This window comes from Portunus trituberculatus, chromosome 12 (assembly GCF_017591435.1).
Source record: "Portunus trituberculatus isolate SZX2019 chromosome 12, ASM1759143v1, whole genome shotgun sequence".
NCBI lineage: Eukaryota > Metazoa > Arthropoda > Malacostraca > Decapoda > Portunidae > Portunus > Portunus trituberculatus.
This window is the reverse complement of record NC_059266.1, coordinates 7,095,541-7,119,973: the sequence shown is the minus strand read 5'-3', so window position 1 is coordinate 7,119,973 and position 24,433 is coordinate 7,095,541. Positions and strand designations below refer to the sequence as shown.

At 42.2% G+C, this 24,433-nt stretch overlaps 2 protein-coding genes and 1 long non-coding RNA gene across 5 annotated transcripts; 2 read left to right on the top strand and 1 right to left on the bottom strand.

The window, feature by feature from the left end:
• Positions 1 to 394: 394 nt before the first annotated feature.
• Positions 395 to 1,907, top strand: LOC123502724. 2 transcript variants are annotated; one of them, XR_006674203.1, is made up of 3 exons: positions 395 to 434; positions 1,101 to 1,294; positions 1,432 to 1,907. It is a non-coding gene; the product is annotated as an uncharacterized LOC123502724 (long non-coding RNA). The 2 variants fall into 2 exon arrangements; XR_006674204.1 differs by having other exon boundaries at positions 409 to 447.
• Positions 1,908 to 2,765: 858 nt separating this feature from the next.
• Positions 2,766 to 6,739, top strand: LOC123502707. Its single transcript, XM_045251914.1, has 2 exons — positions 2,766 to 5,608; positions 6,601 to 6,739. The coding sequence occupies exon 1, from the start codon at positions 4,170 to 4,172 to the stop codon at positions 5,370 to 5,372; it is 1,203 nt and encodes a 400-aa protein (XP_045107849.1). The 5' UTR covers positions 2,766 to 4,169; the 3' UTR covers positions 5,373 to 5,608; positions 6,601 to 6,739.
• LOC123502705 (mannose-1-phosphate guanyltransferase alpha-A-like) lies at positions 6,393 to 23,249 on the bottom strand. Of its 2 annotated transcripts, XM_045251913.1 has the most exons (10): positions 23,038 to 23,249; positions 17,756 to 17,954; positions 15,854 to 16,083; positions 15,144 to 15,297; positions 14,433 to 14,531; positions 13,381 to 13,552; positions 12,799 to 12,914; positions 12,214 to 12,362; positions 10,835 to 10,944; positions 6,393 to 8,752 (listed from the first exon to the last, which is right to left on the bottom strand). In XM_045251913.1, exons 1-9 carry the CDS (start codon positions 23,078 to 23,080, stop codon positions 10,844 to 10,846), a joined length of 1,263 nt encoding a protein of 420 aa, XP_045107848.1. In that variant the 5' UTR covers positions 23,081 to 23,249; the 3' UTR covers positions 6,393 to 8,752; positions 10,835 to 10,843. The 2 variants fall into 2 exon arrangements, with proteins under 2 accessions (XP_045107848.1, XP_045107847.1); XM_045251912.1 differs by lacking the exon at positions 10,835 to 10,944 and having other exon boundaries at positions 23,038 to 23,248.
• Between the last annotated feature and the right edge of the window lie 1,184 nt (positions 23,250 to 24,433).

The following is a 24,433-nucleotide window of genomic DNA, read 5'->3' as shown; positions in this document are numbered from 1 at the left end:
AGAAATAAGGGAGGTTAAGGAGGAAAGGAAGGAGAAAGAGAGAGAGAGAGGAAGAGGAGAAGCCAAGCCACAATACTTAAGTCACCCTCCATTTCCTCAATATTTTGCCTAATATCTAATGTTTTGATGTGTTTTCGTGTGTTGCTAGGGTCAGGTGTGTAGATATTAGTAGCAGAAGGAAGTAGAAAGGAGAAATAAGGGAGGTTAAGGAGGAAAGGAAGGAGAAAGAGAGAGAGAGAAGGAAGAGGAGAAGCCAAGCCACAATACTTAAGTCACCCTCCATTTCCTCAATATTTTGCCTAATATCTAATGTTTTGATGTGTTTCTAGGCTCAGACGTGAAGACGGAAGTAATAGAAGAAAGAAGAAGGAGAAATAAAGGAGGAGGACGAAGAATAAACGAGAAATAGAGGCGGAATAGGAGAAGGAGCTAAGGTGGAATATTTAGGTAAGTGTCCCTTTTAATCCAAACGTTCTTTATAATGCATAATGTTGGTCTGGGGTATATTTGGGGTATTTTAAATGTGTTTTGTGGGTGATATAAGTATATTCTGGGTGTATTTCGTGTGCTTTTAGTGTGTTTTAAGTCTCTTATACATGTGTATTTGACGTGCCTTGAGTGTGGTGTGGAGGTGTGTTTGAGTATCTGCATTTTTTGAGTGTGTTTTGGGGGCATTTTGAGGTGTTGCATGGTGTTTATAGTGTTTCAAGTTACGTATTTTGGTGTGTACCTATTGGGTGTTTCTAGTGAGTCTTGGGTGTATATTCCAGCATTGTGAGGTGTTGCATGGTGTTTTGAGTGTGTTTTGGGTTAGATTTGAGTGTTTTAAGAGGTTTTGATGTGTATTATGGGTCTCTTGGATGTGTGTGGGGATGATTTCATTATAAATTGAGTGTCTATAGTGGTGTCTATGCTGTGGATGTGTTGTGGCTGTGCTGTGGCAAAGATGGCGTTATTAAGTAGTGGGTGAGATTGTTGCATACTTTAAACACTTCCTAAATTGTTCTTGACACACTGAGAATATTGCAATACTGTATAGTTAGCCGACTCACACTTCATACCTTTCCTTTCATCTCACCTGCAACATGTTCACTGTACAGATGTTTGTCGGGTTCCTGAAGATGCGTCGACGTGTTATCATCCACGCAAGCTTCCCCAACCCAGCCAGTGTACCACAGGACGGGAGGAGGAAGCCAGCGGCTGCATGCACCATTGAACAGGACGGCATTGTATTCCTCCCACAGGAGTGACTACAGCGAAGCAAGCCCAGAATAAAGTGTTGAGTGACCGTGATGTGAGTATTGTGGTTTGCACATCACACTTTTATCTCCGCGTGTCTCATTTAAAAAGGTTTTGAACTCTTTGTTGTTATTTTTTTCAAGACTTATTACTGTTGACGCCATTTCAATATTGTTCCACCTCTTGTTCCAGGATTCAGTACTACTAACACCAAACAAGTGAGGGAAGTGTTCGGAGTGAACGTGCAAGACATACAACAGACACCAGACTGCTGCCGCTGCTGCTACTGCCGGTGTAGCCAAAGGAACAAAAGGTCCGGAGCAGGAGGAAGAAATGGGTGATTCTTGGAAACGCACCAATGAAGTTGTGAAGGTTGGCCACAAATCTTCATCACTGGTGTAGTGTATTTCATTGACCATTTGTAGATTGGGTGGATAAACTTGTAGATTTTGTAGACAGTTGTAGATGTGTAGCTAGTGGGTAAGGTTTTTTGCAATGCCTTATCTACACCAGCAGAAAACAGTGATATGGACAACTTGTGCATAGCATAGTGATAGCAGTGTACAGTGTACATGTATACCTCTTTTTCTTTTCAATGGTAAATATTTCTATTTAATATGTTCTATTTGATATGTTTAATATGTTTTCATGTGTTATTTTATATACCTTGCATTGTGTTATTCCTTTGTAAATCCTCTGCTTTCACGTGTGAAATGTATACCAGTATCCAATTTTCACCCTTAATTAATTAATGCGTCCTGTTATAGGCTTATTAGTTTTCATATTTCCTACCAGATGTCTCGGTGTGTCGCCTAGTGCGTTCCCTTGTCCCGCTCGAGAGAGAGAGAGAGAGAGAGAGACTCGGATCACCACCGCGTCGAGCTGCCTGCCCACCTCCCTCCATTGTCCTTCGCCCCTCACTTGAGTATTGTGAACGTTGTATTTATTTTCATCACGCCTCTGTGTTTGTAAAGGGAGAGTGTTCCAATAAGTGAGCTCTGTTTGCAGTCACATGTGTATTTCAAAGGTGTTTTGCCAAGTGCTGTGCTGAGGTGTTGTGGTGTATCTGTCTGTACGGTGTTCGAGCTAGCTTTCGCCCACGTTTGTGACGCTACCTTCCGTACTGCATTTAATGTCTGTGGATTTCCCGTTTTTACCCACTCTCCTGATAAACCTTAAAAGCGTGGTTATGTTGGTTCAGTGTACATTTCCCTCGTGTAACGGAGTGGTAAGTCAACCTCCCTCCACGTACAACAGTGTCGGGAATCATTTCCCCCGTGTCACGGTGTCATGGGATATTTTCTCTTATGTTTGTTTGCTTGTGGGGTAATGATACGTGTAGTGTGGCATACTGGTGAGTGAAGCTGCATAACTAGCGAGGGAACGAGTGAAAGGCATGTGGGTGGATGAGGAGAGAAAGATTGATGTAGCGAGTGACCATAATGTTATGGTATTGGAGTATGAGTGTGTGAAGGAGAAGGTAAAAGTGACTACACAGGGAAGGGAAGGTGGAAAGTTAGAGAGGCAGACTGGGATAGTTTTAGAGAAGCGATAGAGAAGATGGAATGGAAGACTGATGAGAATGGGCCACAGACAGAGAGAGGAGTGGATGAGTGTAATAGGAGTCTAGTTAGGAAATTAACCATAGCCGCAGAGGAGAGTATTGGTAGGACAGAACCAAGAGGTAAAGGGAGAGAAAGGAAAGGGAAGAGGTGGTGGAACAATGAGATAGACAGGGTGAGGAAGGAAAGAAGGCAACTGAATAGGAGATGTAGGAGCCTTAGAAGGTACAGACAGAACAGTGAGGTAGAGAGAATAGAGTATAAGAGAGTGTGGGAAGATTATAGGAGTAAGCAGCAAGAGGTGAAGGCATTAATCAGGAGGGCCAGAGGGAATGAGGAGAGGAAAATTATTGAGGAACTTAGGAGAAAGGGTGAAGAAGGAGGTAGGGAATGGTATAAATTTTTAAGAATAGAGGAAGGTAGTAAAGTAGACCATGTAGAAGAGTTAGTAGTGAATGGAAGGAGAATTAGGGAAAGGGAGGAAATGATTGGAGAGATAGAAGAGTACTGGAAAGCTATAGGAGGAGTGAATGAACCAGCTAGGAACTTAGGAAACATCACCCTAGGTAGGAAAATAGAGGAAGGAATGAATGAAGAGATCAGTATGGAGGAGATTGAGAGGTATGTGAAGAAACTAAAGAGAGGTAAGGCTCCGGGTATCGATGGGATTCTGAATGAATTTTACAGAGAGGGTGGTCGAAGAGTGATTGAGGGGCTGCATGAGTTGTTTGGAAGGATCTGGAGGGATGAAAGAGTGCCTGCAACCTGGAATGAAAGTAGAGTGACACTTATTCATAAAGGAGGTAGTAAAAGTAGGAAGGAAATTAGGAACTATAGACCAATAGCAGTGTGTGATTCAGTGTGTAAGATATTCTGTGGTGTGTTGAATGAAAGACTGAGTGAAGTGATAGAAAGAAATAGGGTAATGGGTGAGGAACAGAATGGGTTTAGGAAGGATAGAAGAGGTGAGGATAACATGTATGTAGTAAATGAAGTGATAGGGAGAGCAAGAAAGGACGGTAGGAAGAAGTATTTAGCTTTTCTAGACATAGAGAAGGCCTATGATAGAGTAGATAGGAGAATGCTGTGCAAGGTATTAGAAAAAGTTGGGGTAAGTGAGAAGATAGTGAGAATCATTAGGAGTATGTATGAGAATACAAGAGCAGTGTTTAGTATGGGGGATCTGGTGACTGGATGGGTGAGTAATGAGAGAGGAGTGAGACAAGGCTGTGTTCTTTCCCCTTTACTATTTGGCCTATATGTGGAGGAGATGGCAGCAAGAGTGAAAGGGGGAATGATGTGCTGAGCATTCTCCTATATGCAGATGATGTGGTGGTCCTTAGTGAGCACCATGCAGAGCTGCAGGAAATGCTGAACGCTGTGAGTGAGTATGGAAGGGATTTTGACGTTAGATTCAGCAGGGAGAAGAGTAAAGTATTAGTAGTAAATGGGGATGCATTAGACAGGAACAGGACATGGATGGTGAGTGGGAAGGAAATAGGAAGAACAAAAGAGTACAAGTATCTGGGTATTTGGCTGGATGAAAGAGGGTGTGAAAGGACCAAGCAGGAAAGAATAGCACGGACTAACCAATGGGTGGGGAGGCTAGGTAGTGTAGCACGGTGCAGGGCAAATAAGTATGAGGTAGTTAGAGGACTATGGAAGGGAATAGCTATCCCCAGCATCATGTATGGTTTAGAAACAACAGTGTGGACTAGGAAAGACCTGAATAGGATAGAGGTTCTGCAGAACATGACAGGCAGGATAGCGTTAGGTGCCAACAGGTATGTGGCAGTGGAGGCGATCAGAGGAGATATGGGATGGAGTACATTTAGAGAAAGGTTAGCTAAGGCAGTGTTGAGGTATAGGGTTAGACTGCAGAGGATGGATGGGAGTAAATGGGCAAAAAAGGTGTACGAATGGAACATGTATGGACAGTGGACACAGGAGTCGTTTAATATAGAAATTTGGGTGGGTAAAATAGGAATGCTTGTTAGAAGAGCCATAGGACATGGAAGTGTAGATGCGAGTAAGAGAGAAATCAATAGGCGTGTGGAAGAGAAAGGAAAAGCAGAGTGGAGGAGGGGGATGAGTGAGAAGACAACGCTAGAATGGTATCGGAGAAAGGACCGGCCTAAGTGTGAAAGTTTTTATGATGGGAGCCGCGGGGGGGAACTGCTGTTCAGAGCCAGGACCAAGTCCCTGGAGGTGAACAGCAGGGTGTATAGGTGGAAGAATGGAGGAAGCAAGGTGTGTGAGGTATGCGAGACGGGTGTGGATGAGACAGTAGAACATTTGATGCTGGAGTGTGAGGGGTATGAGTGTGCAAGAGACAAGATGTTAGGTGTAGTGACAGAAGAAATAGGAGTAGAAGCATGTAGTGAGATGAGAGAGAGGAATGCTAGGGAATGGATGGAGTACCTGCTGGGGCTGTGTGTTGAGAGACAGGTAAATGGTCGGGTGATTGAGGGTGTGAAAGATTTCTTAGAGAGTGCCTGGAGGGAACGTATGAGAATGATTGAAAGGCAGGGACCACTCAGGGACAGGGATGGGGATGGGGAACAGGTGTGAATGTGATGAATGATGAGGGAGGGGGGAGGGAGGGAAAGCATTAATGCTTCAGACTTCCTGCCCCACTCTTCCTTTTCCAGGTGTGTATGGGAGAACGCCGATCCAAAGGCAAATTGTTGCATTTCCTCCCCATTGTCAAATGTCAGCCTGTGCTGGTGTTACCCATTCTGCCTGTCACCATAACTCAGGATTCCAATATGTCTTACTCTGCTTCACAACAGGATCCTGACGTGATGGTAATGGTATTGTCGTAACTAGTAGTATTGTCTGGTTAAGGCAGGTTCACACTTTTTTTTTTTTTTTTTTTTTTTTTTTTTTTTTTTTTCATAAGTTTCGGACGCGCAATCAGCACTTAGTGACTGCAGAAAGCAGTCTCTAATCATGACCAACATGTTGGTCTTGGTCGATTTGCGACTTTATTTGCGCCATGACGTCACGGAGTAAGTTTTGAAAATGTGGTCTCTAGAGATAGAGGTGGTGTTAGAGTTGGTGAGGGAGAAAGACACATCTGGGACCCCAGAAATTAATTATACAGTAAAAAAGAAAAGCTTGCACAAATCATTCGATGAAATAGCTGCCACTCCACAAGAGCTATGTCCCTCAATGGAGGGTGGTGTTGGTGAGGAGTGAAGACTTGTCAGGATTTAATTTGATTGCAATTGTGCATAAGCTTAAGATTATCAATTTTCTTAAGAGAAATATAGGCTAATTTAGTGTGGTAGACACTCCTTTCTTTATTTCTTATTAGCCAGGGACGTATCCAAAGGCATTTTCCTTTCTGTTGACTATTCTGGTAAGCCAAAAGAAGAGCAACCACAGCTTCAGCATTGTCACTGGAGGGAGACCTCTTGGCAGGTAGCCGTTTGTTTACATTCACTTCACGCCAAGGCGCCAACTAGTCCATACTTTCCAGGCACTGTCTGACACTTTGCGACTAGAAGGCATGAGTCGGAAACTGCGTACGTATAAAAAAGTCACAAATTGGCACGTGTGAACTGCTTTAGGGTAGAGAGTGAAAGATTGGAAATAGTTTTTTTATTACCAAATTTATATTACCAAATCTTTATTATACAATAAATATGTAAGCAGCACAGCTTTATACAACACCAGTAAAGTCTAACAGGAGGTGGTGTACCTCAGAGCATCACTGTTGCCAGTGATGCTGCAATGTCAGGCACTGAAAAGTCAGTTCATTTTTTTTCTTTTACTTATTTTTAGTTTTTTTTAGATGAACATGACAGTGGTTGTGGCCACACTTCCAAGATGACAATCTGATGCCCCACGTTCCACCAAGGAAAAGCTACCATGGCCGCTTGCTGCTGCCAACACCATGGAGATGGGATGGAATTATAGGAGGAGGAGAGGAGCTCCTTAAGCTGATTTGTGTAAGTACTGACCGTTTTTTGCAGTGGAATGGGGAAAAGTGAGGCATCAGATTAGATTGTTCGTATAAAGTGATACCTGATACAGACTACAGGTTAATCCCATCTAGAAGCCTTGCTTCCTGTTTGCTGCTTCCCTTAATTTATGATTAGAATATTGTTAGCAATTAGTTCAGAATAGAAAAATGGTTAAACTCTCATTCAAGGTAAGATACACATAATTTTACTCGTACCACTTCTCCAACTAATCACTACCACTGTTTCAGTGGTGGTGCGGCTCAATCTCCTTAGTAAGAGGACTGGATGCCCCCTTCTGCATCAGCCTTATGCTGGAGGGATCAAGACTCCTTGGCTAGGATTAAATAATCCTCAAATTAAGTCATCACAAGGGACCGCCCCTCCAATGAAGTAATTTGTCTTGCTGCTAGGCAACAAAGGCCATATAGCTGCTAGATGTCATTAGTGGGGTTCAAATTGATGCCCCGCAATCTACCACCATCGTGGCAGAATGCGGCGCCTTAATCCGCGTGACCACTAAGGACAATCCTTGGCTAGGAATGATGTGAACACAAGGAGTTTACAGAGCAAGAGAACTGGATGCACCAGCCTGAACCCTCAAGTCTCTTTGGCAAAGAATGAAGTGAAGGAATGAAGTGAACACTAAGAAATTTGAGAACACTGCTTGCTTTACAGAAACAGGTTTTAAAAAGATAGAAGAGAACAAAAATAATAAGGTCTAGTAGTAGTAGTAGTAGTAGTAGTATCTGTACTGTACTTTTCCTGCTTTGTCTTTACAACATTTACTGTCAATTTAGTTCTGGTGTACTCAGTGACATATGGGCTGCCTCCCTCCTCTCCTCAGCACATCATGAGCCTATGATGTCCCCTAGTCTCTCCATACTTCCTACATTCTATCCATTCATTGTACTTCCTCATTAAACCTCCCCTGTTCTTCAATGAGGCTGACAGTACAAAGATGATTCAGAACAAGAGAGGAGGAAGGGCAAACCAGAAGGACATCAGAGGCAAGAATGTGCTCAATGGGGCTGGAACACATTGAGGAAGGCAGCAGGGGAGGAGAGGAGGATGGTAAGCCCCACATCACAAGATCCAGTCTCCTTATTTAACTTACTGAAGGAATACAACAGGAGTAGATAACTGTACAGGGTCATGAACTATATATCAATATCACCACTACTACAATCATTTCATATCAATATCACCACTACTACAATTATTTCATAACTAGTGGTTTAAATAATTCTAAAACGGATAAACTAAATAGAGAACGAAAAACAATTAACTATGAAACAAACTATTGCACTGGAGCGACAGGCAAGACAACAATTGACTCAAGGAAGCCTGCACTGCCTACAGTCACCCTTCCTGCCTGCACACACACAAACTACACAATACATGACGAAAAGCTCTTGCAATGATGCATTACAATGATCTCTAACTTCTAGTCTGTGACAAGACTTTATTTAAAGCCTTGAAGAGCAACAATGTGTCATATTAAAAATATATACTTGTAACATTCCTTAGATAATAATTCAACAACTGGACAATACACTTCAGATGTTTGTCATTGAGGTGCTCCCTACCCCTCAATGACAAACACACACACACACACACACATATACACTTACAACACAAAAACACACACACACATACTTACAAGAGGCACAGTAGCAGTCACAAGTGGCAAGACACACTGCACTCTTATGCTGTATAAGTCCTCTGATCTGCTAACAGTCTGGCAGATCAGAGGAGCAAGACTAACTTCAGAGTAGCATTACATTACATGCCTTCTGACCACAACCATACACCCTTCATTTAACCTGAACTAAACCTCACAAGACAGCCATGGACAGCCAGACTCGCACCCCACAGCCTCTCACAGGATGATCTCGTTCTTGTAGCTGTGTGGCAGATCCTTGTATGGCAGCACGATGGAGTTGAGCACAATCACCTCAGATGGCACAGTCACATTACACCCTGCAGGAAACACACTCGGTAACACTTGGCAACACTTCACAGCAAGAAAAAGGAGGTGCTTAAAGGAGGTAAGGTGTTATGGTGATTAAGTGGCAGATCTTCATTGCCTAGAGAGTACAAGATGACCTAAAATTTGTGATTCATTTCAGTGTTGCAAAAAAAAACTGCAGGAGTAAAGGAGGCCAGGAAGAATGGAAGGGCAAGTCAGATTGGAGTTGTACAAAGGATGGAAAGTGGTTGGAACTCCAGAGTGGATGAAACAAGACATTATATAAAAACAGGATGTGAAATATGGTTAAGAATCCCTGAAGTGGTGCAGTGGAACCATGCGTGCTTTCGGGTCCGAGGGGTCTCCAAGCGCACGGGTTCGAATCCTGTCCACGGTCCGAGTGTAGGTTGGGCTTCCTCACTCGGGACAAGGGTTTCCTAGCGGGTGGACTTTGAGATAGGAGGTACCTCAAAAAGTATCCCCCTTTAGTCCATAAATTCTCGTGAAAAGCCCACATGGTATAAATGAAAAAAAAAAAAAAAAGGGCATAAACACAAGAATGAGTTGAAAGTGTCTGGTTAGTGGAAAGTTTGTCAGTGTGCTCCTCATTCACAGTGTTTGATGAGAGGGTGGATGGTTCTCTGTGGTAACCCTGGCACAGCTATGGTCTTTGCTGGTCACCTCTTGATTGTGTCTGGTATGAGCACATGATGAAAGATAGAATAGTCAAGACTAAAAACATTTTCTTCACAACAAAATAATTGAGTTGATACATTATTTTTGCAAGTTTTTCCCAGCAAGTGCAAAAAATGTGTTCAAGAAAATATATATTCAAGAAAATAAGATCTTTTGGTTTAGAGAAAGAAACAGAGCACAGTAATCAAGAGACGAGTGATCAATTACACACCAAATGAGTCGAGACACTGAGACCTGATGCTAAGATGTAATTTCTAAAGTGATGATCCCCTGATTTCCAATTCACTTATAAATCAAAAAGACAAAACACCTTCAGCATTCAGAGGCACAACACTCAGAGAGAGACTATTAGGAACATGCAGGCAATTGGAAGAGAATGATCAACTACACTATCAAATCTTCACAGTCAACACAAAATCGAGTAGGAATGTTAGGCCCGTATTCAAAAACGCTCTGTCCTCTCACCACGACAATTTTCCAAGACCATAGAGATGATTAGCAGAATTATCAAGTGTTTCTCCAGTTAATAATGAAGAAATCCTGTCAATCTGGCTCTAGAAACATAAAAACACCTTGAAAAACTTGTGTAAATTTTAAGAGGTGAAGCACAGAAATATTTGAGAAAACGAGCCTTAAAAACAACCATGCTCAACACACAAACACAAGCTTCACTATAACCATTAACAACTACCAAGGACACACTGCCATTGTCATGTTAACCTGCAAGCCTCCAGACTCTTCACTCCAATCTACATGTGACTAGAGGGAAAGCAGCATGGTGACTAGAAACTCCTCCTCTATGCTTCTACTAAAATGTCCTGTTTAGTCCCCTCCACCCAAGACCTCAGCCTGGTGTATCAATAGGTTTTTAATAGGTAACAATATTCTACAGCTCATTGTAATATTTGTGCTGTACTTATCAAATACTCTTGATTCTTATAACTTGAGCAATTTTCTGTGTAGAAGTACAAAAGTGATCAGAAAAATTAAAAGCAAGATGACAATAGAGTTGAAAATATGTCATGTGATCAGATAACATAAAAGGACAGTTGAGAATCTTTTGAGGTAAAAAACAGGATGTAAAATATGGTTAAGAATCGGTGAAGTGGTTAAAAGGCATAAATACAAGAATGCGTTGAGAATCTACTGTCTACATATTCTGCTTCCTACAGAGTGTCAAAAGTCAAACCAAGAAAGAAATAAGGACTAAAACAGACTAACATTTTCCCTTTCATAACATTCCACTAAGTATGCAGGAGTGCGTGGATGAGAGGAGTTAGTCACAAACACACATACACACCCACACACACACTCACTCATATACACACACACACACGTAAAGCTCTCACAGGACAAACCATGCGAGGAGCCACAGACAGACATTAAACACCACTGACTGCCTGCACTTAGAGAATGATCTCGTTCTTGGTGCTAGAGGAGAGCTCTTTGTGAGGGAGGACTATAGAGTTGAGAACCACCACCTCTGACACCACCCTCACGTCGTTCCCTGTGGTGAAGGAGACTCTTGGTGATGCTGCCTTGCTACACCACACACCACAAGCTCACCTCACCACACACCTTAAAACACCACAAGCTTACCTCACAATCAAGCTTACTTCACTTAATAACGGAACATGACATCTTAAACAAGTCTTCAGCTTACCTCACACACACACACACTTCAAGCTTACCTCACAATCAAGCTTACTTCACTTAATAACGGAACATGACATCTTAAACAAGTCTTCAGCTTACCTCACACACACACACACACACACACACTTCAAGCTTACCTCACAATCAAGCTCTTTTCACAAATGTAATAACTGAACATGACAGCTTAACACACATCTTCAGCTTACTTCACACACTGCACCCCAAGTTCACCACTTCTCAAGCTTACTTCATCTAATAACAGAACATGACAGCTTAACACATCTTGTAACATATTCTAGCATGACACATCTTAACTCTCTCACCATAACGCACTCCTCACTCACACACTATCACATTCCTACATAACATCTTAACCTTCTCACTATTACCTTTCTTCCTAACATACTCCTCACCATCACACTCTCTCTCTCTCTCTCTCTCTCTCTCTCTCTCTCTCTCTCTCTCTCTCTCTCTCTCTCTCTCTCTCTCTCTCCACCACTACAACTGACCATAATCATTTGGTCTCACACTGCTGAAAGAGAAACAGAAAAGAAAACGAAGCTAGACAAGAAAGTAATATTGCATAGAGTATAGACATGAAAAGCTTAGGAAATAAGGTAATCCAGATTGAATATATGTTGAAAAGGGCTTTGTTTGGCAACTTAATAATGCTACACTATGCTTGGCTGTTCTACCTGTACTCAGCAGATGAATAAGCACCAAGAGACTCAGAGATGCTTGAATAGGGAGACAATGGAAGCTGATAGACAGAGCTACAAAATAAGATTATTCTCAGTACACAGTAAAGCAAGCACAACACTCATGACCTTAGCTACCCAAACACACAGAGAGGCAAGCATGAACCACAACACTCATGACCTTAGCTACCCAAACACACACAGAGGCAAGCATGAACCACGACAGACAACCATTAGCTAATACAGGACAGAAACAGACCAGTAGACAAAACAAAGTGAAAGAAGAGTGACATAAGAAACAGACATTAGACAAACTCGCCTCACACACACACACAGACCTAGACATCCTCCACTCCACTACCTAGCCATACAGTACAAGCCACAGGGAAGTGCTGAGGTGCTGCACTGCTCCCACCACTCACCAAGAATTGTGATGGATGGGTTCAGCTTCCCCTCTGTGTTGAAGAGTGGCACGTTATCCATCTTGGCGAAGGGTTTGTTGGGGTTAGGATCACATGGCGTCCCCTCCAGCCTCGTCCACGCCCCCACGGTGGAATTCCAGCCGACGACACTGAAAGATTAGTCTGGTGAAGTGTGGTGCAGGAAGAATGATCAGAACTCCTATAACTCTGAAGGAACAGGCTCAGGTATGGTATAGAAATGTACAGCAGTATTCGAACTTCTCTTTTATCGTGACTCTATTTGATTTTATATGCTTCCTTCATAACCCACTATGGTTATTCTTATGTACCTTTATACTTCTGATAAGGAAACAGATATTCTCTCTCTCTCTCACACACACAAGATGATGCATTCAGAAACAAAACACTATGAGATTACTCCTCTCCAGTGAACCACAACAAGGTAAACAAACAAATATGAGACAGGAAGCTAAAACTGAGGCATCATTCACAGTCACCTGAAAGAAACACAAGAGAAACTCACTCAAAAAATCAAACTAGAATAATATATCAGCTCAATCCTCTCCTCTAGACAGCAGTACCTACGTGTAGAGAACGCAGCTGTGTTCCTGTATGGTGGAGTTCCCCAGCACGATAGACTCCCTGATACGCACGCCAGCTCCTATCACTGCGTTCTTGCCCACACTCACATTGGGACCAAGCTGTAAAGAACGGGGAGATCAAGAGTGTGGTATTATTTGAAGCTAAAGAGGAGGAATAGAGGAGAGTGAGAGTACTGTATAATTGCAAGACAGTTTATCAAAGGAGGTGCAAGTGAAGAGTTGGGAGATGAAGATGCAGTACTAACCCCTTCAGCATTGGGACACACTTTTCACCTTTGAGATTTGTGTACTATTAGACTATTTTATCGACATAAGAAAGGATCTATGGAGAGCAGAAGATTAATGGCCACAGTCTTCACCATTGTTAATCACCTGATAAGTTTGTGAAGCACCGAAAGATGAAAGAGAAAAATGAAATTACAACCATAAAAAAAAAAAAAAAAAAAAAAACACGAATATAAAAGAATTGGAAAAAAAATACCAACAGACACAAAATAAAAACAAGACAACAAAACTAAAACCAACACCACAACCACAATACCACAGTCCTTGCCACCACACTCACCACAGCTGAGGGATCCACCGTGGCCGAGGGGTGGATGTACACGTCCCCGACAATCTTGGGCTTGCTGGGGCCGTTGTCGGTGAGGCGGGAGGGGTGTGTGCGGTGGTACAGCTGGAGGTAGTGTCTGTTGGCATAGATAGCCGACCCCGCTGTCTTGATCTGCGACCACCACCTGGGGAATTTTGGTTAGGCTATGTTAGGTTGGGTTAATTTAGGTTAGGTTAGTTTCAAGTTAGGGTTTACTTATTTATCTATTTATTATCTATTTTTTATTTTATTTATTTGTTTTTTTAGGTTAAGTTAGGTTAGATTAGAGTTTGAGGTGGTGTTACATACTAATGGTAGCTAAGTAATGGTGTTGGTAGTGTTGTTCTTGATGTTATAGTGATGTTGTAGTGGTAGTAATAGTAGTAGTAGTAGTAATCCTAACATGATACAAAAAACATACCAATTTATTAATCAATAACAATACAATATAAACAAAAAACAAAACAGGAAAACAGAAAAAATAACACATTAAGAACTCAATTACACTCAACCAAACACACCCACACACACACACACACACACACACCCACCCACACACACACACACACAAACACACCCACCCACACACATACACACCCACCCACCCACCCACACACACATCCACACACACACATATCCACACACACATACAAACATCCACACACACATACACCCACCCACACACACACACACACACACACACACACGGTAGCTCAATGGTTAGAGCGCTCCAGAGGACCGGGGTTCGATTCCCCGGCCGGGTGGAGATATTTGGGTGTGTCTCCTTTGACGTGTAGCCCCTGTTCACCTAGCAGTGAGTAGGTACAGGATGTAAATCGAGGAGTTGTGACCTTGTTGTCCCGGTGTGTGGTGTGTGGCTGGTTTCAGGCCTATCCCAAGATCGGAAATAATGAGCTCTGAGCTCGTTCCGTAGGGTAACGTCTGGCTGTCTTGTCAGAGACTGCAGCAGATCAAACAGTGAAACAGTCAAACAGTGAAACACACACACACACACACACACTCACCGATCAGTGGTGTACACATAGGCTTGTCCAGTACCAGCGATGGGCATGAGGATATCCTGCTCCAGCTGAATGCTCTCTGTGGCCTCCCCTTCATCAAAGCTGCAAGGAGTGGGGAGAGAAACTGTACTCTTCCTTCCTCTCCTTCTCCTGCTGCTCTTATGCAAACTGTGGTCTTAATATTTTTTTTCTTTTCTTCCTTCCTTCCTTCTCTTCCTCTTCATCTTCCTCCTCCTCCTCCTCCTCCTTTAATCCAAATTTTTTCTCCTCTAATCCAGGCTGTACTTTTCCTCTTCCTCCTCCTCCTCCTTCCCTAATGCAAACAGTACTCTTCTTATGCTTCCTCCTTTCTTTTTCCTTCTCTACTTTATTCATTATCCATCTTTATTCTACTTGCATGTATTCTTTCTCTCTTTCTTTCTCTCCCTACCTTCCTGCCTCCCTTTTTCCTCTCTCTGTCTGTGTGTCATCTTCTCTACTTCCCTCTCTCTCTTTCCTCATCTCTCTGTATGTCTGCTTGCCTCTATTTTTCTCTCTTTATCTCTCTATCTTCTTCCCTGCCTCTCCCCTTCTCTGTTTACCTTTCTATCTATCTACCTACCTGCCTCTCTCCTTATCTCTGTACCTACCTGCCTGCTTGACTGTCTCTCCATGCTTCATCTGCTCTCTCTCTTTACCTAACTATCTATCTACCTATTTGTCTACCTGCCTCACCTGCTGTAGAAGTCCTGCCTTGAGTTGAAGATCTCCCCGACTCGCTTGAAGATGTCCGGGGAGCAGATGTACACGCCACAGTTGATGAGCGGCGACACAAAGGTGGAAGGCTTCTCCACGTAATGAAGGATCTGGTGTGTCTCCTTGTCCTCCACTGTGAGAGAGAGGATTGGGTGTGAAACTATACGTAGACATTAACCCCTTTGATACTGCGACACATTTTTACCTTGAGATTTGTGTACGATTAGACCTTTTTATTGACATATGGAAGGGTCTATGGAGGTCAGAAGATTAATGGCCACAGTCTTCGCTATTCTAATCCTCTACTTATGTTTCTGAAGCTGTATAAAATCACCAAATATTAAGCAGAACCAATATGGAAATGCATCATGGTACTGAAGGGGCTAATTACTGTGTATGTCAATGAAGAACAGATCAACTTAGCTTCACAAGACAAGGCAATTCTCAACCCAATCTTGTGGAATTGTAAATATGTATGTAGGTAGATATAGCAGGCATACACTAAAGAGGAACACCACCACACAACACACATCACCAACACACCAGCACAACACACTAAAAACACCACCAGACAATCAAGTGGGCCTTTTTTTTTTCCTTTTTAATTTTTTTTTTTCTGTTGCCCTTGGCTGGCTTCCCCTCTTGCATAAAAATGAATAAATAAATAAAAACAGACATCGGACACTCACCAATGCACCCGTACATGGTGGACTGCTGCCGCGTCGCCTCAGTGCCCATGATGGTGATGAGCGAGGGCATGGCCAGACCCGTGTGGAAGTCAAGCATCTCCTGCAGGGGGAAGTCACCACACACGTCCCCATTCAGCACAAAGAAGGCGTCAGGGTTGCCCGATTTGATTTGGTCCCTGAAGTGGTAGATGCCACCCGCTGTGCCCAGGGCATGGTACTCCTGCAGGTATCTTGGCCATGGAAAAGATGGTTTAGGTTAGGTCATGGTTAGGTTATGGTACTTCTGCAGATATCTTGGGTTAGGTTAGGTTAGGTTAGATGAGGTGAGGTGAGGTTACATTAGGTTAGGTTAGACGAGGTGAGGTGACGTGAGGTTAGGTTAGATTAGGTTGAAGTTAGCTTGGGTTGGGTTAGCCACTATGATGAGATGTTTATAGAAAGAAAAGAAAGTGTGTGTGTGTGTTTCACTGTTTGATCTGCTGCAGTCTCTGACGAGACAGCCAGACGTTACCCTACAGAACGAGCTCAGAGCTCATTATTTCCGATCTTCGGATAGGCCTGAGACCAGGCACACACCACACACCGAGACAACAAGGTCACAACTCGATTTACATCCCGTACCTACTCACTGCTAGGTGAACAGCACCTACACGTCAAAGGAGACACACCCAAATATCTCCACCCGGCCGGGGAATCAAACCCCGGTCCTCTGGCTTGTGAAGCCAGCGCTCTAACCACTGAGCTGCCAGGCGTGTGTGTGTGTAATTCACCTTGGTCGCCTGCTGGTCACCTAGCCAGTCTTCCCCATTACAGAGCGAGCTCAGAGCTCATAGACCGATCTTCGGGCAGGACTGAGACCACAACACACTCCACACACCGGGAAAACGAGGTCACAACCCCTCCAGTTACATCCCCTACCTATTTACTGCTAGGTGAACACACCCCACACAATAAGAGCCACGCCCATTTGCCTCGCTGCACCGGGACTCGAATCCGGCCCTCTCAATTGTGAGTCAAGCGTGCTAACCACTACACTACGGTGTGTGTGTGTGTGTGTGTGTGTGTGTGTGTGTGTGTGTAATTCACTGTTTGATCTGCTGCAGTCTCTGACGAGACAGCCAGATGTTACCCTACGGAACGACCTCAGAGCTCATTATTTCCGATCTTTGGATACGCCTGAGACCAGGCACACACCACACACCGGGACAAGGTCACAACTCCTCGATTTACATCCCGTACTTACTCACTGCTAGGTGAACAGGTGCTACACGTGAAAGGAGACACACCCAAATATCTCCACCCGGCCGGGGAATTGAACCCCGTTCCTCTGGCTGTGAAGCCAGCGCTCTAACCACTGAGCTACCGGGCCATGTGTGTGTGTGTGTGTGTGTAATTCACTGTTTGATCTGCTGCAGTCTCTGACAAGACAGCCAGACGTTACCCTACGGAACGAGCTCAGAGCTCATTGTTTCCGATCTTCGGATAGGCCTGAGACCAGGCACACACCACACACCGGGACAACAAGGTCACAACTCCTCGATTTACATCCCGTACCTACTCACTGCTAGGTGAACAGGGGCTACACTTCAAAGGAGACACACCCAAATATCTCCACCCAGCCGGGGAATCGAACCCCGGTCATCTGGCTTGTGAAGCCAGCGCTCTAACCACTGAGCTACCGGGCCGTGTGTGTGTGTGTGTGTGTGTGTGTGGGCTCAAGTGTGTGCATCCCTAAAACACACCCAAACTACAAAACAAAACAGACAAGACATAAGAAAAAGAGAGAAAAAAAAACTCTACAAAAGAAAAAAATAAATACACCACCACCACCACCACCACTCAACACAACAACAACAACAACAACAACAACAACAACAACAACAACAATATGCCAAAGCTCACCGGATCCTGATCTTGTACTGTGCAATCATGTCGGCCACAAACTGCTGGAGCTGCTGCGCTGGGAAGTAACCGAGCAGCAGGACCTCTCGGATGTCAGGCACAGCAGCACAGGCCTCGATGTGATGCTGCACCATGGGGAGGCCAGCCACCGGGAACAGGGGCTTGGGGACATCCAGGGAGAGGGGCCGGAAGCGAGTGCCTGGGGAAGTGTAGGGGTCATGGCTGGGGAAGGACTGGGGTGAAGTGATGAGGGGTGATGAAGGGCTAACTGATAAAGATTTCTTGTTTTTTTTTTCTTTTCCTTTTTTTTCATATGAGGGGAAAATCAGGCTAAACACAAAACCCCACTTAGATGCCAGTCCCCAAGCAGGTCTAAAAGTGTTAGATAAAAGAGGGGATGACTGATAATTATTGCCATTTTTGTTTTTTCCTTTTATGATGTATAAGGGGAAATTTGGCCAGGGGCAGTAAAAAGTTGAATAAAAAAAAAAAATTCCACTTAGATGCCAATCCCCACGTAGGTCCAAGAGAGTTAGCCAAAAGAGGGATGACTGATAAAGATTGTAGTTTTTCTTTTTTTCTTTTTTTTTATGTAAGAGGGGAAATCTGGCAAAGAGCAACCAAAACTATTAAACAAACAGGCCCACTTCAATGCCAGTCCCCTGAGGAGTTCTGAGAGAGTTAGCCAAAGAAATGGAATAAATTAATGTCTTGAAATCTCCCTCTTAAATGAGTTCAGGTCACAGGAAGATGGAAATACAGAAGCAAGAAGCAGGCAGGGAGTTCCAGATTAATAAGAGATGACTGATGAAAGATTGACAAGAGATAACTAACTGATAAGAGAAAGAATTGATGTGTAGCATTATCAACAAATTATTAAAAACACTAAGAAACAAAGAGAATAATACTTAACACCTAATACACAAACACACAACTTACTGCCAATGAGACACAGACACTAACAATGAGATCTGAAATGCATCATCTCCATCAAGCGCCTTACCACCTACTGCTTCTCTCACTTCTAAATACCCGACATAGCTCAACTGGCAAAGGAATACCACCAAGTACTATCATGTAATATCAGTAAGTCCTGCACAAGGATTACAAATGAGGCCAAAGGAATAAGGCTTAAGATTACATTACTCTTCCTTCAAGTATTACATACAGGAGAAGGAGGAGGAGGAGGAGAAGAAAGAGAAGGAGTAGGAAAAAAAAGGAGAAGGAGAAGGTGATGAGGAGGAGGAGGAGGAGGCTGACTACAGGATTATTAACTTTCCTGACTCACCAGTGAAGAGTCGCGGTATTAACATGTCTGGGGAGAGCAACAACTGTAGTGTCCATTCAGTGAGGTCATACACACACACACACACACACAAAACTGGGGTCAGGGAATATGTTCCGAAATATAGACCTAAAGAAGAAGGAAAGAAAGATTGGTTTAATGCAAGATGTGCTAGGGCAAAGGAGAAACGAGATGGAGCATGGAAAAGGTGGAGAAGAAACAGAAATCCAGAAAATAAGGAAAACTTCAAAACAGCAAGAAATGAATATGCTAAGGTGAGAAAGGAAGAAGAAAAGAACTATGAAAAGGACATTGTCGAAAAATGTAAGGAACAACCAAAATTGTTCTACAGATTCATAAATGGAAAAATAAGACAAAAAGAAACAATAGAAAGGTTAAAAGGAGAAAACGGAATGGTGGAAGACCCAAAAGTATGGCAGAACTGTTAAATAGTAAATTTCATGAGGTCTTTACTAAGGAATCCAAATTTGAAAGACCACAGGGTAATAGAGACTGTCTATATGAAAGAGATTAAAGTAACCAAGCTTGAAATAAAAAAGTTGATGACAGAATTGGATGAGGAAAAGGCAATGGGACCGGATGAAGTCTCAGGCAGAATACTGAAAGAATGTAGGGAAGAACTAGCAAGTCCAATATACAACATCATAAAATGCTCAATAGAAAATGGAACAGTGCCAGTGGAGTGGAAAAGAGCTGAGGTGGTTCCCATATATAAGAGCGGAAGGAAGGAAGAACCTTTAAATTACAGACCGGTATCACTAACTAGTGTAATATGCAAGATGTGTGAAAAAGTAATAAAGAAGCAATGGATTGAGTTTCTTGAAGACAACAAAATATTATCAAATAGCCAATTTGGTTTTAGAAAAGGTCGGTCATGTGTGACAAATTTATTGAGTTTCTACTCTAGAATAGTTGATAAAGTACAAGAGAGAGAGGATGGGTTGACTGTATTTATTTAGATCTAAAAAAGGCTTTTGATAAAGTGCCACATGAAAGATTACTATGGAAGTTAGAGGAGAAGGGTGGCTTAAAAGGAAGCACATTGAGATGGATGAAGAATTACTTAAGGGGGAGAGAAATAAGGACGATAGTTAAAGATATGAAGTCCAAGTGGAGAACAGTAGACAGCGGAGTGCCACAGGGGTCAGTATTGGCACCAATACTTTTTCTCGTATATATAAATGACATGCCAGAGGGAGTGAACAGCTACATAAATCTGTTTGCGGACGATGCGAAACTGTGCAGAGTCATTAAACAAAAGAGGATTGTGAAATACTACAGGAAGACTTAAACAAGATCTGGAAATGGAGCAAAAAATGGGAGATGGAATTCAATGTGGACAAAAGCCATGTCATGGAAATGGGAAAAAGTGAAAGATGACCAGTGGGAATCTATAAGATGGGAGATGGAGTAGAACTAGAAAAAGTAAAAAAGGAAAAGGACTTGGGAGTGACAATGGAAGAAAATAATCAACCAGTAAGCCATATTGATAGAATTTTCAGAGAGACATATAATTTGCTAAGGAATATTGGAGTAGCATTTCACTATATGGACAAGGAAATGATGAAGAAATTGATAAGTACTAAAATAAGACCTAGATTGGAATATGCAGGAGTTGTGTGGACTCCCCATAAAAAGAAACACATAAGAAAATTAGAGAGACTACAAAAAATGGCTACAAGAATGGTTCCAGAATTTAAAGGGATGGCATATGAGGAGAGACTAAAGGCAATGGATCTACCAACCTTGGAGCAGAGAAGAGAGAGGGATCTGATACAAGTTTATAAATTGATTAATGGAATGGATGAAGTGGATAATGAGAAACTGATCCTGAGAGAAGAATATGACTTTAGAAGCACAAGATCGCATAGTAAGAAACTAAGGAAGGGACGATGTCTGAGAGATGTTAAAAAATTTAGTTTCCCGCAAAGATGTGTTGAGACTTGGAACAGTTTGAGTGAGGAAGTGGTGTCAGCAAAGAGTGTGCATAGTTTTAAAGAAAAATTGGATAAGTGTAGATATGGAGACAGGACCACACGAGCATAAAGCCCAGGCCCTGTAAAGCTACAACTAGGTAAATACACACACACACATACATACACACAAACACACACACATAAACAATACTTGCAACACTGTACATATAACTCATAAACAAAAACTATCAGCAAATTTTGTCCCCCATATCCAAGAATCTGATAAATTTACAGTCTTTCACCACACTCTGACTTCAGGATAAAATTTTTCTGGTAGTTTTTTAAATGTTTTGAATGAATCTGCACTTTGTTTCCACAGCAAATAACTATTTTTTTTTGCTTTTTTTTATTTCTCCCCTCTTCCTAAAAAAAACATCTCCTCAGAAAGTACTGTTTTGTGATGAAAATGCAAAAAAATTGTTTAATACAAAACAGACCAAAATGTACCAGAAGAAAATAGCTTCATTATCACAAAGTACCACAAAAGTAACTGTCCAAAAATTTGATGGTTACTGCTGTGGAGAGTACTTGCTGCCACCGCTGCTCAAACCAACCTATTGAAACTTAGGTATCTATATAACAAAACTAACCTAACCCTAACTTTAGTCTAACCTAAACTAACCTAGCTAATGTTGAGGTAACACACACCACTGACATGTCTTCCTCAGAACAAATTAACTTTACTTAACACAATTAAACTGATCTAATCAAAGCAAACTAGTCTAACCTGACTAGCAATGCTAAAGAATTAATATGAAGTCATTACCTTCTCTTTGTAAAATGTGGTGATACAATGGAAATAATCAAGGCAACACCCTGATTGTTCAGACATTTTCCATAGAATGACTCAAGTAGAGTTGCTTCTCTCCACAAACCACTCTGATTGGCTAGATTTATCATGTGTTATTTCTATTGATCAGTGGCTGCATGCTCAAACAAAAGAACCAATCACTGTGATTGATTTCACGCATGCACAAATAATGTGACAATATGCACACGCAAACAAACACACTTGTAATTTTATACCTTAGTTTTTTTTTTTTTTACGGTAAGGCCTATAGCGCCTGTAGGCACACTTGAAGAGTGTATAGGAAACGCTGTTCAGCTTCCACCCATTAGTGGTGCAGGCAATTTTATTTATAGTGGTACCCATATTACGGCCCATATCACCACCCAAGCTCATCTTGAGTGTAACCACCTAGAACTTGGGTATCATGGTGACATGTAGGTAACTTTAAACCACTCGACAAATGGCAAAGTGTTTTAAGGCTGTACGTGGTGGGATTCTAACCTATGCGTGGACGTCTGCCCGATCCCACGCTCACCACCTTATCCACTATGCCACCGCCTGACAGTACCTGTCAGTCCTTCACACACGCAGTGTTGCTCATTCCCCCCAAAAAAACTAGCAAATCTTTAAAAATAGTTGCCAACATTACAGATAATTTGTCACAGGTATGAATGGACTCAGATTACTCAATGAAAAGCTGTACAAGGTGAGAAGGATGAGAAAAACCATGTTGATGTAAGACTAACATAGAACAAAAAAGCCCTAGCCAGGGGATGCAGCCCTGACAGCCCTGCCTGCTGCTCAACAATAACACAGCAACACTCGCTGCAGCCGCCGCCACCATCAAAAGTATTTTCAGAGATTTTTTCATGTGATTTTATCGATTTCCGACCTCTTTTGCAACGCACATTACTCAAGTTAATGCTCCCGCGCATCCAAAAGCCAAGATTTCCCACAAGTCCACTAAGATCGCTGGGAATGAGAGGCAGGCATATGTTTGGAGTTAAAAGATGTCATAACTCGAAAAAAATATTACTTTGCGATGGAAATGACATACCAACAATCAATTCATTACATTTCTCACCAGTAAAACATAAGCTCCATCACAAATTCCATGGCTGGCTGAAACTGTAAACTGACCAATATAAACCCGGCCCCTCCCTCTGCCCCAATACCCCATACGTAAACCCCACACCAGGCTTTCTCTCACCTTTCTGCGGCCCTCCTATGAGAATGACTGCCTTTAGCATCATGGCGGCTGCTTGATGACTTGGGGGCTTCAATTTCCAGGTGACAAGATGGTGTGGTGTCAGTGGCGATGTGAGATGATGCAAGTCAGCAACACGGGAGGGCAAGACAGACGTACAGACACACTTGCCACCTGCCACCTGCCACGTCTCAATGCCTTGTGTTTACATTGAGGCTTACTACTTCGGCTTCGGCTCCCATTAAATTATATATTACTACTTTTTTTCTTTTTATTATTCTTTCCTTTTAGTTTTAATTTATCTTCTTACTCTTATTATTTTCCTATTCTTTCGTTTTTCTTTTCTTATTTCCCTTTAATTTTCTCATCTTTCTTTTTTTTCCTTTCCTATCCATTTCTTCTTTCTTTATGTCTCCTTTTTTCGTTATTTCTTCTTTCATGACAGTTCTTCTAGAGTGTTGTAGATATATTTTCGTCTTGAGCTTATACCAGGTTACTTTTTTTTTTTTTTTTCAATACTACTTTTGATGCTCTACTTAATAAACACCCATATTGGAGAGCCACAAAGTGTAGGCACTCTGGCACTCCTCTGGGTCATGATCTGAATGCCTTGCTTATTCACCACGACCAGTTTCAAAGATTCAGCTGATAATTAGTTGTGTAGATTATCTAAAATGTTATATTCTGAATGTTTTGATTTCACCATAACTTTTTTCAAAGGCCACAGAATTGATTACTCAGGCTCTGAAGACTGTTTCTCCTCTTTGTCATACAGAAACCTTATTAATCAGTCACCAGAACTATATAATATCTTTGTAAACCTATGTAACTTCAACTAGAGCGTCTTCAAAATAATAGAGATGTAGCAGTTTCAGAGTACAAAGATCTATGTCAGGGGTCTGCTGCCTCTCAAGTCTTTTGTTAGAAAGATAGACTGAATACTGTTACTCTTCCTCCCATCTCTTAGTTCTTTCAATGAGTTCTGGATTACTGATTTCCCTTCCTGTCACAATCTTGGCTTTCTTGCAGATTAGTTTCACAGGCTCTCATTCTTTCTCTCCTCCCAGTGAGTGTCATGCATAATTTTTTTTTTTTTTGTGCTTTTCTGTGTAGCATAGAAGGTTGTGTGCAGTGTGGCAGTGTATGGCCACACACAGCAGCAATGTCACACAACACACCATTTGATAGGAAACAGAGAGTAGTATTAAATGGGGCAATGTCTGAGTGGAAGGAAGTGGTTAGTGGGGTACCCCAAGGATCAGTGCTAGGACCTCTTCTTTTCTTGGTGTACATTAACGATTTAGATATAGGAATTAGTAGCAAAGTATCAAAGTTTGCAGATGATACTAAGATAGCATGTGCAGTACAGGGTGAAAAGGACAATTACAGAATACAACGA

Bases quoted from the DNA above. Each gene is read 5' to 3' on its own strand.
- LOC123502707 (XM_045251914.1), top strand. From the start codon at position 4,170: ATGCTGAACGCTGTGAGTGAGTATGGAAGGGATTTTGACGTTAGATTC.
- LOC123502705 (XM_045251913.1), bottom strand. From the start codon at position 23,080: ATGATGCTAAAGGCAGTCATTCTCATAGGAGGGCCGCAGAAAG. The intron at 16,084-17,755 runs GTGAGCTTTGGC...TCCATGGCCAAG, and splicing joins CAGTACAAGATCAGGATCCG to ATACCTGCAGGAGTACCATG. The intron at 12,915-13,380 runs GTGAGTGTGGTG...CGTTCTTTACAG, and splicing joins CGGTGGATCCCTCAGCTGTG to CTTGGTCCCAATGTGAGTGT.